The sequence below is a fragment of the Pollicipes pollicipes genome, unplaced genomic scaffold (assembly GCF_011947565.3).
Source record: "Pollicipes pollicipes isolate AB1234 unplaced genomic scaffold, Ppol_2.1 Scaffold_3447;HRSCAF=4054_pilon_pilon_pilon, whole genome shotgun sequence".
In the NCBI taxonomy this organism is placed as follows: Eukaryota; Metazoa; Arthropoda; class Thecostraca; order Pollicipedomorpha; family Pollicipedidae; genus Pollicipes; species Pollicipes pollicipes.
In genome coordinates, this window is record NW_023596297.1 from 21,947,931 (window position 1) to 21,962,041 (window position 14,111).

Below are 14,111 nucleotides of genomic sequence, written 5' to 3' on the forward strand. Positions count from 1 at the left end.
TATTGCGGCTCTGATGGCTTTAAATCCACCTGAGCGGTTTGTTATTGTAAAAGGCAGCATTTGCTAGCAGGATCGTGAACGTGTCAGAAACAATGCTGCCGGAATAATGGCCTAACTCATTACGACAGGAGCTATTGATTGTGTGCGTCTGTAGTTATAATTTTGTATCGGCAACTGCTATTAATGCGCTTCATAATGTCCATCTTTCCGAAACATGCCTGCTAATCGTACACTCGCCCGCTCGCTGTTGAAAAGCTTTGATGCAGTACTTTTGGGGACAATATTTACGACGGAAACGGCGCGGTTAGACAAAGTATGAAGCGATCTTATCTAGTCGAGTATCTGGCTAGTACGAGGTTATCGCTTGGGGTCCGCGTGGCAGTTTCTGCTCGTTTTAGCGGCATATTGATATAAATATCCGCTCCTTTGAATAAGTTTTGTTTAATTTTGAGCTGCAAGTGATCGAGATATGCTCACCATGGAAATATATGAACTTGTCAGGCTGTTTTTTGAGGTAAGTACAGCTTTGAGGGAAATCGATGGTTATTCTCCGGATCTTTTTCGGAAGCGGTCAGATGCTGAATAGGTATATGAGGTTTTCCATGCCGTGTTAGACTCATGCAACATTTGCATGTGTCATGTGGTTTTAACAGAATGTTCTACCAAAGCATTTTACATCTATAGCATTTTCTTTTCATCGTGAACATTGGTTTGATAATCGTTTAGCGCTTTAAACCTGGATGTAACATCCTTGTCAATATCTAAGCAATGAATGGAATTTGGATTTCTTTTTCAAAAGCCCACCACTCCTTGTTTTATGGAACTTGCTTTAGAAAACCTAAGTGTTCTTTGAAAACCTACATTGCCAGAATGCCAGACAGCAAAAAGTACACCAAACATGTCTAGTGTAGTAGTGACATTGTTGCAACAATTTCAGGACATGTGCACAGCAAGTCACATGCCAGGATTTGGATTCATTGTTGCTGCCAATCAGTGCATAGGGGGTCAATGTCCCAGGACTATGCTATTAGAACAGTAATGCATAGAGGGTCAATGTCCCAGGACTATGCTATTAGAACAGTAATGTAATGCAAACCTTGTACATTTTTTCACTCAAAGATACATTGAAAATTGAACATAGTTTCCCATGGCCTGAGTTTAGTGGAGCACAAAGTTTAGAGCACTAAAGGCATACAGTGGCATAGGTGTCCAGCATAGTGGATAGGTCTTTTGCAGACTGGCCTGAATATACTTGGAACATGAGCCCAAAAAAGCAAGCAAAACTAGAAATATTAGGTGTGAATGATGCCAGCTCCTAGGCTGCTTGTACTGAAAATAATAGCAGTGTTTGTCTGCTCTTTCAGGTTCCAACCTACCATCTGGTCCTGGAGGCAGTCCTCATCATTTGGGTACTAAGCCTCATTCTGAAGAAGAAAAGCCATAACCCAGCAAAGTCTTCACTGTCAGAAAAGGCAAGAGTTGTATCAAATATAATTATCCTGCCTCTTTTACTTGCACATGTGTCTACCTGACTTTGCGCTTTTCCTGTTAGACGATAACCTTACTACAACCAATTTGGACATTCTTTGTGTTTGGATTCATAGGAAAGCAGGTAACTTTGTTCTTGGCTTGACTTATCCATCATTCAAGCAATGCTGAAGACAAATTCTGTCAAGGGCAGCATAACTGGCCAGTTGAAATGAAATAGAGACCTCTGACAGTCCTGGGCATCAGACATCTGATGGTCCAGATATCTAACAGTCTGACAGTCCTATGCATTATAAAAATGATGATAAATATGGCGAAGTGTTTGTGATAATCATTGCAAATGCATCATGATAACCTCTGACCATTTGCAAACCTGAAGTGAGTATGTGATAGCCACCATTCACCATACCATTCACCATTTGTACCCATGCCTATGTGCTATTGACTTGTTTGCATCTCACATCTGTCAGTGTGCACCATATAGCTAGGAGTCATATTCTTGCAGATGATTGGTTGGAGGGCATGTTTATATTGGCAGGATATCTGGAATGTCTTAGAATATCTGCAGTCAAATACCAACATTGTCAAAACAAAATACCCTGGAAGGAGGCACTTGCATCAGAAAGAAGTTCACATGAGGCAATGAGCCAATGAACTTATTACTAGCAAATGCTTGTAGAAAGCCTGCAGCTCCAACCTGTGATCGGCAACTGCAGGAACTGCACGCCGAGCTTAGCTCGCCCAGTGCACTAACAGCTGTCTCGCTGTCCAGGGCAGCCACCTGTGGAATAAGCTCTCAGGGCATGTGAGTCACACCAGCCACGACCTCCCAGTCGTGACACGTCTGTCCATCTGCCACCCGTTGGCTGGTCCGACCCACCGCTCTGTGCAGGCGTCTGTCCCGTCGGCGCCGTGTTGTCAGCCGGTCGATGTCACCCGACTTGCCAGTCTGTCTGTCCGTGGGCCTGCACGTTCGCCACAACATGCATGAGTGCCGCGCTGAATGTCGCACTTCGGTCAAGACCGCGGCGGAGCAATGGCGGCATGCGCACGCACTCGTGAGGTGAAGTGGGAAACTCAACTGCCGAGAGTTCCACATGTCGCGCTGGAAATCCCCTCTCTATACTGTAGGTGAAGAGGCCAGAAATGGTGCACGAAAAAAACTGTTGAGGGAGGCTAAAAGAGCGGGATGTTGGAACACTCAAACTGTTAAGAACATCAGAAAAAACTATCGTGGGGTTTGTGAGGTCGATCCTGTTTAATGTTACGTACTGGTGGTCATATTTCGGGTATGTTTAGATTACTGAGCACGTGACTGCTGACAACTGTCGACGTGACAGCTCAATGGTGATTGTAAAGGAGCTCCTCTGCTCTGTTTTTTTCTTTCATAGCAACTGGCTTCTAAGTCAAAATAGTCAAGACTCAAAGATGAGGTGGGGACATAATGACATTCTTAATGGGTTTCACCAGCACAATGCTTCATGAAACATAGTTAAGCATCAAGAGCAGGGCCGTCACCAGAAATTGACGCCTGATGAATGGGGGATCGGGTGAGGACTAAGAGAAGGGAGCTGGTGGTCTGGGATGTACTTTGAAAAAGCGGGGTGTCTGCTGAAGTTTGAAGCAAGTTGTTTGATCTGCTGTGTCAGTTATCTACAACCGTAAGTTTACTTTACTAAATTTAATTAAATCTGTTTAAACCTATCACGTATATTTACTTAATTTACTCACGGTCAATTTACTCACACATTTAACAATGAATTTAATCGGCAAATTGACATGGTCAATTTATTCACGTAAATTGACCGTGAGAAACAATCTGCAGCCTCATGTCGTTATATTTGGCGCTTTGTAACAAACAAAAGAGCGCAGCTGTTTTCAGCGCCCCTTGTTTAGTCGTAGTAGTAGTTCCATTGGTGCACACCCGCTCAGAAGAAACATTCGCTTCAAGATTCAACCCATGGGCTAGGCTCCAGTTTGTTGCGCTAGTCGTTATTAGTGTACATATCTTTGCCAACCATATGCACCTCAGATCCACCTGGCTTCGTGTTGCCGACCACTTGGATTTGGTTCCATCCGAGCATATGCACCGCTTGGGTGTTCCAGTGGCGCCGAAGTTTGTTGTTGTCGCTCGCGTGTTACCGTGCCTCTCGTTTCGAGTCCGGACGGGGTCGCCTCCTCGCTTGGTCGTCCAAGCCGGCCACGTGGGGTCGGAAAGGGCGTACGGCGTCCGTCTGTAACCAGCCGCAGTGAAATCTCACGCGGAATGCCCCGGCACCGTCGACTGTCTGCCTCACCTGTGGCTAACTGTTTGTGAGGCTTTTTGTGCGTGCCCTTCGTTGTCGTTCGTCCCGTGCCTGCCGCTAGGGTCGTGACACCGGTGCTGCGCCGGCGGTTATGGCCCTGTAATGTTTCTGCCGCTTCACACGCCCCAGTGAGCTCAGGACCGTCACCACCCTGCTCACGCGCCCCGTCTGTGTGCAGGAGAGGGAGGAGTTGATTCAGGAGTGGACTCCTGAGCCGCTGGTGCCTGACGATGCCGATCAGGAGCCCATCAAGTACGACGTGATCCAGGGAAAGGTACTGGCTTCTCCAGCGCGACGGGCGCTGGCGAGGGGCGATCGAGGAATCGAGGCGGCCCACCCTGTTCAAACGTCCGCTGGTGTGTGGGCCCTATGTGGGCTCTCGGCTCTCATGTATAGGATCTCCTGCAGACGGCTGGTCATGTTCCCAGCGTGACTGGCGTGCTGTGCTCACCATCCACATTGATCTTGAACACGAGAGCACTACGAATTCCGTGTCGTACCGTCTTGACACAAAATGTTGTGCATCGTGCTGAATATGGATGTGTTTGATGCCTGGGGAATGTAAACATATGGCGATGGTTGAGCTTGACCTCGCGCCATCACATGTGTCTCCATGACCACCATCCTATCATCATGTGCCCTGCAATGCCGTTGGGTGGTTTGTATTTCAGATATACTTGCGTCGTTTATATGTCATGCGCCTGAATCGTTTGTATTTCAGATGCATTTGTGTTGGTTTATTATCCTGGTGTACCTGATGTACCAGATGTTTGAGATGCTTGGTTTGTTTTTAATGTGTACTTGTGGCGTTTGTATTTCAGATGGCTTCGTTTGTATCATATGTTGTGTAGAATAAGCATCACGAGCATCTGTATTCACATTGATTTGTATCGTATTCGAAACAAGCATTTGACAACCGTACGCCGGTTGAATTATCGTGGTCAAGCTGGCGGGCTCTGCTGTGATCTCCAACAGTATTGCGCCTCTACGGGCAGGAGCTAGTGTGTTGCGTCGCCCGTAACGGTGACCAGTGACCCGGTGCGCCATGGTGACCCTCCGCCCGGCGGCCGCAGGTGGGCAAGTACGTGACGATCGGCGGCCGCCAGTACCTGAACGCGGCCACGCACAACTTCCTGGGCATGGTGGGTGACGAGCGGGTGGAGGAGGCGGCCGTCACCTGCCTGCGCAAGTACGGCGTCGGCTCGTGCGGCCCGCGCGCCTTCTTCGGCACCATAGGTGAGCGGTGCTGCCGGGCTCGGGGCGGGCGGGGCCGCGCCGTCTCTGGGCTGTGGGACCACGGACGCGTCTGGGCCGCTGTCCGAGCCGCTGCGCTCGGGTGGGTGCAGCGGCCCGATCCTCACCACACTGTGGCGCCGTGAGCACCGCAGCCAGTTTGTGACGCCGCTGGTTGAACACTGAGCCGGTACTGGCGGACGCGGGCGGGGCAGACGGCTGTGTTGAGAGCTCGGTGGTCTGTACTGCTATTGCGTTTCGGGGTATGTTCTCGCCGGTCGGTGACAATCGCGTCAGTTATTCCCTTTGTGAGCTGTGCGCCCATATCCTCCAGTATCCTCTGTCGTAGGCGGCTGGTGCGTGCTTTGTGCACTATAAAGAGAGGGGCAATATATTGTGAAACCTGCTGCCGGCTCGGGCACCGGTTGCTGGGTACCGGTGCAGACGCCTGATCACTGGTGACCATCAGCAGTGTTTGGGTGTAACCGTCGACCGAGACTCGCGCGCTCGCTGTATTTATCTCAGATTTGAGCCCTCGCATGGGATCGGCCAGATCCCGACATGGTCGGACCAGGCCTCGCTCGCACACCGGCATGGGATCGGCCAGGCCCCGGCATGGTCGGACCAGGCCTCGCTCGCACACCGGCATGGGATCGGCCAGGTCCCGGCATGGTCAGACCAGGCTCCGCTCCCACGCCGGCTGAGCTGCTGCCCAACACCAAACAGCAGTATCTCTGGCCGCGGTGTGTCCCCGTCTGGTGGCTGCGTGCCCGGCCCGTGACCTCGGTGTCGGCTGACCTGCCTAAGCTCCGCCCGGGCCGCTCTCCAGACGTGCACCTGGACCTGGAGAAGCGCATCTCGGAGTTCATGGGCACCGAGGAGTCTGTGCTGTACTCGCTGGGCTTTTCCACCGTGGCCAGTGCCATCCCCGCGTACGCCAAGCGGGCCGACATTATCTTCGCGTAAGTCGTGCGGCCGGCATACCGGCAGCCGCTCATAAGGGTCGTGCCGGCCGCGCACGAGCGTCATCAGCACAGACAGCACAGGTGTTTTTGACACTTTGTTGGATGTCCTTTTATTACTTATGTAGCTTATATAATTTAGATTTGACAGTTTTGACATGGACATCAGTATCATCACAAGTTGCTCAATCTGAGGGTTTAGCGAGTTACCATGCGTGTCAGAGGTCAGAGGTCCGCCGTGACAGCGTTACGACGTGTGACGGGTGACGTCATGGTACACCGGCCGGTGCTGACGGCGTACGGCCGGTGTGTGCAGGGACGAGGCTGTCTGCTTCGCCATCCAGAAGGGCCTGCAGGCGTCTCGCAGTGACGTGCGGTACTTTCGACACAACGACATGGAGCACCTGGAGGAGCTGCTGCAGCGGCAGGCCCAGGCCGACTGGCTGGTGAGGGGCCCCGGCCGCCAGCACCAGCCGTCGCAGTCACGGATGAGCGACGCTGGTGACTCCCATCAGAAATGTGTTATGTCATGCGAATGATAGTAATATGCAGATAATGGATTAAATGGACAAATCTAATGACTTAGTAACGTACGCAAAATGGAATAAGTGACCAAATTCAATTGCTGTTTTCACCCTCTACCACTGACCCTCCATCACTGGCCCTTTACTACAGACCATCCACCACCGACCCCCCATCACTGACCCTGCACCACTGACCCCCGACCACTGGCGCTCCATCACTGACCCTCCACCACTGACCATCAGCTAGTCATCCTACACCACTGACCTTCCACCACCGATCTTCCACCGCTGACCCTCCACCACTGTCCTTTCACCATTTACCCCCCACCACTGACCCTCCACCGCTGACGCTCCACTCAGACCCTGTGTCGTTGTGCCGACAGAAGCCGAAGGCGGCGGCCGAGGTGCGCAAGTTCCTGGTGGTGGAGGGCGTGTACGCCAACACGGGCGCCGTGTGTCGTCTGCCGGAGCTGCTGCGGCTCAAGGCCGAGCACAAGCTGCGTCTGTTCATCGACGAGTCGCTTTCGCTCGGCGTGCTGGGCGGCACGGGCCGCGGCGTCACCGAACACTTCGGGGTCACGGTCAGTGTGGCGGCGGCGCCGAGACGGCAGCTGGAGTGGCCTGTGTCCTATAGTTCCCTGTTTGGCCGGCACATCTGGCCCCGATCCGAGACAGCAGCTGGGGTGGTTATGGCCAACAGTTCCTTGTTTGCCCGGCACATCTGGCCCCGAGCCGAGACGGCAGCTGGAGTGACCTGTGTCCTATAGTTCGTTGTTTGGCCAGCACATCTGGCCCCGAGCCGAGACGGCAGCTGGAGTGGCCTGTGTCCTATTGTTCCTTGTTTGGCCGCACATCTGGCCCCGAGTCGAGGCGGCAACTGGGTTGGTTGTGGCCAATAGTTCCCTGTTTGGCCGGCACATCTGGCTCTGATCCGAGACGGCAGCTGGAGTGGCCTGTGTCCTATTGTTCCCTGTTTTGTCGGCACATCTGGCCCTGAGCCGAGATGGCAGCTGGAGTGGCCTCTGGCGTAAAGTCCTCTGTTTGCCGGCGCTGCTCTCCAATAAACCTTTTGAGTGGCGAATGCATGTCCGCCATTGGTTGGTTGGCCCTGCCGTTGATCTCTGATCCCCTGTGTTTGGTTTGCTGCTTGGGACGCTGATTGACAGCTTGTGCCACTGCCCCCCACCCTGTGTGAATGATAAGCTATCGATGCGAAAATGAAGTACCCGAAATATCGTAGGAAATGCCCATATCCCCGATTAAATGTCTCAATGACTCTTACACTGGAGTCGACGTGCCGTGCGCGCTTCTGATCTGCCTTTTACATTCAGTATTATCTGTGGTGTCGTCAAGCCTGATATATCACGAGGTGGTTTCATTCCATGCCTTTTCCGTCACTCCTGAGTTGCTGTGACGCTGTTCACCTCCCCCCACCCTCCCCCTGGCGCGCCCGTGGTCCGGTCGGTGTACGTGAGGGAGGGGAGATGCATGTTTGTCGGACTTTGTGGGATATGTGTTTATCTGTGGCCCGTGCAGTGTGTGGCCTGCCTGTCGTCTGTCAGTACGGTGTTCATGACCGGCGCTGGACCAGCCTGCCATCGGCCGTCGGGCTCTGTCGGGCGTGCGTGCCTCCTGTGAGTGTGACCTGTATCGCTGTCAAACCCGCGCAGGCACAGTATGTGACACGCCCTCACCATGCTCCCTCGACCCATGCTCGACCTGTGCTCGACCCGTGTAACATCTGCTTGGCCCGTGATTGACCTGTGCGTGACCGATCCGATCCATGCGTGACGCTATGTGACCCGAGTGTGACCGGGTGTGACTCGTAGATGACCCGAGTGTGACCGTGCGTGACCGTGCGTGACCCAAGTGCGCGTGTGTGTGCTGTCTGCAGGCGCGGGAAGCGGACCTGATCATGGTCAGCATGGAAGCGGCGCTCGGCTCTGTGGGCGGCTTCACCACCGGCTCGTTCTACGTGGCCGACCACCAGCGCCTCAGCGGACAGGGTCAGTCGACACGCGCTGCACAGCGGCGATCGACACACGCTCGCCGTGAGGGGTCCGGGGCCGCCTAGTTGACAGGGTCGGTGACGACGCAACGGTAGCTAGGCGACGGTGACGACGCGACGGTGGGAGGGCGACGGTGACTTCACGACGATGGGTAGGCGACGGTGACTATGCGACGGTGACTATGCAACGGTGACGACGCGACGGAGAGTAGGCGACGGTGACGGCGCGACGGTGGGTAGGCGACGGTGACTTCACGACGCTGGGTAGGCGACGGTGACTACGCGAGGGAGAGTAGGCGACGGTGACGACGCGGCGGTGGGAAGGCGACGGTGACGACGCGACTGTGTGTAGGCGACGGCCAGCATCAGCGTACACACGGTGGCCAGATGGCGCGCAGGGGCATGGTTAGCAGAGTGAGCAGAAGCAGACTGCTCAGGGTCGTTGGACTGGTCTGGGCTGGACTTGTTAGTGGACGCTTGGTGGGCAGTAGGCCGGGGCAGACGGGATGCGGTCAGCGGCGGCACGTGGGACTGGATCTGAGGGCTGGCGCTTCACAATGCCCGTGGACAGAGTCGGTAGCGGTGACATGCGGAGCCGCCCTAGCCGCGCTGCCCTGCGCTGCGTACTGGCCGCCGAGCTGACATGACCCGGCGCACTGCCGCGGGGATGTGTTCTCGGCGGCGCTGGCGCCACTCTGCACCCGTCTCCCCGCCCCCTCCACTGACCTGACCCGGCGCACTGCCGCGGGGTATGTGTTCTCGGTGGCGCTGGCGCCACTCCTCCCCCGCCCCCCTCCACTGACCTGACCCGGCGCGCCGCCGCAGGGTACGTGTTTTCGGCGGCGCTGGCGCCACTCTGCGCCGCCGCCGCCATGTGCGTCATCGACCTGCTGGACGCCGAGCCAGAGATGACTGATCAGCTGCGCGACGTCTGCCGGGCCATGCATAAGGCGCTGGCCGGCATAGACGGGTACGTCTCCCCTCCCCATTCCCTCCCCTCCTTCATCCTCTCCGCCCGCGTCGTTATCACTCACGTCGCTGGCATTGCGTGCGCGATGTCCATCTGGTGCGGATGAGCGGAGCGTGCCTGCTCGGAGATGGGCTTTGTTGCCGCGCTTGTCCTCCAGTGGTGCAGGTTTGGTCAAGATAGCACAAGTTGGCCAAGGGTTTGCGTGCATAGTTACACAGGCTGTGTCATTCTGGTGGTAAGCACTTTCCTAGCTTTACGTAAAATGTATTGAATACTTGGGCAGGACGACAGCGGCAATTTTGAATTGCCATTGCGATGATGGTGGGTGAGATGGTGCTGAGCAATTAGGGCATTTTGATATACAAGTTCCGGTCGATGTCGCCTGTCAGCGGCATTCCAGTGCTTCCTAATGATGCCCCCCCCCCCCCCTCGCCCCGCACCGTCGGCCCGTCTGACTTGCGTGTGTGTGCGTGCGCCCGGCAGGCTCCATCTGGTGGGTGACGAGCTGTCGCCGGTTAAGTTCCTGCAGCTGCCCGGCTCGGACTTAGACAGGCGCGATAGCGAGAGGACCCTGCAGTGCATTGTGGATCAGGTACGGGGCTGCGGCCTGGTCAGTAGTGGATCAGGTACGGGACTGTGGCCCGGTCAGTAGTGGACCAGGTACGGGGCTGCGGCCCGGTCAGTAGTGGATCAGGTACGCGGCTGCGGCCCGGTCAGTAGTGGATCAGGTACGGGGCTGCGGTCCGGTCAGTAGTGGATTAGGCACGGGGCTGCGGCCCGGTCAGTAGTGGACCAGGTACGGGGCTGCGGCCCGGTCAGTAGTGGATCAGGTACGGCGCTGCGGCCCGGTCAGTAGTGGACCAGGTACGGGGCTGCGGCCCGGTCAGTAGTGGATCAGGTACGGGGCTGCGGCCCGGTCATTAGTGGACCAGGTACGGAGCTGCGGCCCGGTCAGTAGAGGATCGTGTACGGAGCTGCGGCCCGGTCAGTAGTGGATCAGGTACGGGGATGCGGCCCGGTCAGTAGTGGATCAGGTACGGAGCTGCGGCCCGGTCAGTAGTGGATCAGGTACGGGGCTGCGGCCCGGTCAGTATCAGACCAGGTACGGGGCTGCGGCCTGATCAGAAGTGGATCGGGTACGGAGCTGCGGCCCGGTCAGTAGTGGATCAGGTACGGGGCTGCGGCTCGGTCAGTGGTGGGCCAGGGCTGTGGTCCTGATGTGTGGTTCCGTGCAGCGGACCGCTGTCCCTGAGCTCGCCGCCAGCGGGCTCCCCGTTGGGCGCACCCTCTGTAGGTGGTCTGTAATCGCAGCTGTTATTTCACGTGAGATCCTGGAGAAGCTTTTTCGACGTAAATCTGGCTTTTCTCACACGCGAGTTTGTGATGCAGATGTGGCGTTTGGTTGTCGCAGGGAGTGTTCGACTTTGTTCGCTGTCCTTCGGTGTCGTGAGAGCAGGATTACAAACGGCACGTGTTTCAGCGTCAGGGGAGTGAGATAGTCGCTCGCCGGATTGTCCGCGGCGTGCCCAGCGGTGTGTTTGGCCTTCACTGTACCTTGTACGCGCTTTGTATCGGCGTGTTGGGTAGGTGTGCCCGACGCCGCGCCACCAGTACGTCTCCTTTGTTGGTGCCCTGTTATCGGAGCCGTACATGCCAGCCTTTCTTGGCGTGTGCCGTCTTTTTGGTGTTTTGTCTGTTTCCAACAACAGTCCAGACAGGCTAAAGTTAAGTGTACCTTCTCGTGCGCGTTCGCACCCATGTGCAGTTTCCCCTTCTGCTTCATTTTTGCTTCTCTCTGCATATGAGCGCTTGTGTGACGCGTTCCAACCTGTGCCCGCCACCGTTCCGGTGTCATGGCTAGGACCCGGCAGCACGGTGAAGCCATGGCGGCAGCTCCCATCCCTATCCGTTTTTGTGTCGTGAGCTGTACTGTGTCGAAATCCCCAGAGTCAAAGATGCTGTGAAGACCCAGCTGTCTTCACACAAAGCTCCCAAGGACATCGAAATTAGGAGGAAATTCAGTCGATTCTTGTGAGAAATTAACGCCATGAAAAAGCTATAAAATTGAGAACCCAAGGTTGTCTGTTAAAAGTGACATTTCCCGTTCAAAGCCTTGCGTTTTGACACCCTGGTGAGCAGACGTGTGTGGCCGCGTTGCAGTGCCGGGAGCAAGGCGTGGCGCTGACGCTGGCCCGCTACCTGGAGCAGGAGGAGTACCGGCTGCCGGTGCCGGCCATCCGGCTGACCTGCACCCGGCTCATGGGGCCACAGGAGGTGCGCCAAGTGGGCGACGCGCTGGCCACCGGCGCGCGCTACTTCAGCCCGTGCTAGTGCCGCCGCCGCCGCCGCCGGGGTGCCCGATATCTCGTCGGGGAGGCCCTCCTTCATGGAGGTCGCTCTCCCGCCGGGGAGGCCGCTTTCCCGCCAGGCAGGCCAGGCCGCTCCCTCGCCGGGGAGGCCGCTCTCACCGGGGAGGCTGCTCTCCCGCCGGTGAAGCCGCTCTCCCGTCGGGGAGGCCGCTCTCACCGGGGAGGCCGCTCTCACCGGGGAGGCGCTCTCCTGCCGGGGAGGCCGCTCTCCTGCCGGGGAGGCCGCTCTCCCGCCGGGGAGGCCGCTCTTCCTCCAGCTGCGACAGACAGAGCCGGCTGGTGACGGTGCTGCGTCGGACGGGAATAGGCCGGCAGGTCTGCTGCTGCGTCTCACCGATAGCGGCCAGCCGCGCCATGGGGTGAGGGCGCACCTCTGCGCTGGGAACGCCTGCGGGCATGCTGGGAGGGTGGTATGTGTGTATTCGTCCACTATTCCACGTACCTCTGTGTCATATTCGCTGTGTGGTGCGCCGGGGCGGCGGCCCCAGCCTCGCGCCTATGAGGACCCGACGCTGCGTGCCTTTGCTTGTGCGCTGGCTGATGTGTGCCTTATCGGGGTGCGGCGTGGTATGATCTCTGTTCGGCACTGAGACACGTACTCCCGCTGTTTTAGCGGAGTCGGCGTTTTTGCTGTGCACTGCCTCGATATCGAGATTGTAAAGAAACGGGGGGTTTTAGACTTGCCTATGTGAATATTATACTTACTTATGCCATATTTGTACTTAACATATATTTGTACTCATACCAAGCCATGTTTTTGGTTTGTTCTTATGTCAGGCCTGGTCGGTCTTTTGCGCAACCAGATAGACAAAGCTGAGTGTCTTTTCGTCCCGTCACGACCATTTTCTCTCCAATGTTATGCGCTAGGGCATTTATAATGCGTTATGCGGCTCCATGTCCGCGCAAAAGTAGCTTTGTCCGTGGACCGCTGTGTCGCACTGCGCCCATCTCATGCCCCTGCTCCGTGGCTCGGACAAATGCGCCTGGCCCTTGAGTATCGATGCTGAATATTTCTGTACACCATGACATCGATGTCATGTTGAACTGTCATGGATGGCGGAAGTCCTAATTTACGGATGCCACATTTGTCTCTGCAGTATGTTAATGTGCTGTGTAATCTGTCAAATACAGTGTTTCCATGTAAGGTGGCTTATCTGCTTGTGCGTGCCCCTGGGTGTGTGACGATCAGCTAGATTGCCCAGGTGAACAGAAATCACCCAATGAAGGTTGCGAGTTTGGAGGCCGGAGGTAAGTACTTACTCGAATTTCTCCAGAAGTATAGCAAATCTCTCCACATCTCCAGACTTGTTGGTGGAAGAAAATCCTCTAGAAAAACACGCCGTAAGACAATCACACGCTCTTGAAAGTTCGATCGAAGAAGGCGCGCAACAGGCGTTTGCACGTTTGCTTCGCTGCACTAAATGTAAGAAAACATACTGAGCTTAGCCATGTTTTCTAGGTGGATTCACGTCTCTAGCTGCCCTGGTTGCCGAGATGTGGCGAAAATGTGAAAAACGGCCGGTAGCAGCCAAATCCATCTGATGGGCTCGTGCACGCATGGTTCGCAGCACGTGCGTGATGACAATTCATGCAACGTCATTGTTCGATTCCCTATCAACGCTTGCGACTCCCCAGCGGCTTCGCGTCCTGCGTACTGCGATTTGTCACAAAACTTTCATCCTGTCAAAAATGCGAAATTCAGTCTGCTGCGTGTGAGTGTGATACGTAACCCGCGCGTACGCACACGGAACACCACTGGCCATTTGATGCATTATCGCGGTATGCGAGTCAAGTGTGGCTGTATGTTCTGAATAAGGAAATGTGGCGAAAAACGTAAAAACCGACGACATCAGCAAAATGGATCTTCGCAGCTAGTGTGCACGTGGATTGTGACATGTGCGACTAGGGGCGAATCCAGAGCAGGGACGGCGTTACGGTCCCCGTGAGTCCCGCAGGGGCCCTTAGGCTCCGAGCGGCTCATAGCCGGCCGAGCAGATGCATTTTTTTACACAAGGCAACAATATTGGACGTCTTTGGGCCTCCAGGCGATCAATGACAGTCGCAAGCGAAAGTGAAGAGCCCGTGAGTAGACAAAAATTATGATTTGCTGATTGAGAAGATGATGACAGAGATCTCCAGACTGCTTACGCTGTCCAGAGGCCCTACGTTGTTCCCGGGGCCCTGTATGCCAACTTGCGTGGTCAGCTTGATCGTTAAGGAGCCTTCCACGTTGCCCTCGATTTCTTTGCAT

General features: G+C 55.5%; 1 protein-coding gene across 2 annotated transcripts; it reads left to right on the forward strand.

Moving 5' to 3' along the window:
- Nucleotides 1–348: 348 nt before the first annotated feature.
- Nucleotides 349–12,119, forward strand: LOC119092669 (serine palmitoyltransferase 1). 2 transcript variants are annotated; one of them, XM_037215637.1, is made up of 12 exons: nucleotides 349–514; nucleotides 1,365–1,472; nucleotides 2,261–2,293; nucleotides 3,973–4,068; nucleotides 4,868–5,030; nucleotides 5,857–5,989; nucleotides 6,306–6,435; nucleotides 6,897–7,094; nucleotides 8,408–8,519; nucleotides 9,347–9,491; nucleotides 9,975–10,083; nucleotides 11,652–12,119. In XM_037215637.1, exons 1-12 carry the CDS (start codon nucleotides 470–472, stop codon nucleotides 11,820–11,822), a joined length of 1,443 nt encoding a protein of 480 aa, XP_037071532.1. In that variant the 5' UTR covers nucleotides 349–469; the 3' UTR covers nucleotides 11,823–12,119. The 2 variants fall into 2 exon arrangements, with proteins under 2 accessions (XP_037071532.1, XP_037071533.1); XM_037215638.1 differs by lacking the exon at nucleotides 2,261–2,293 and having other exon boundaries at nucleotides 11,652–12,118.
- The last annotated feature ends 1,992 nt before the right edge of the window (nucleotides 12,120–14,111 follow it).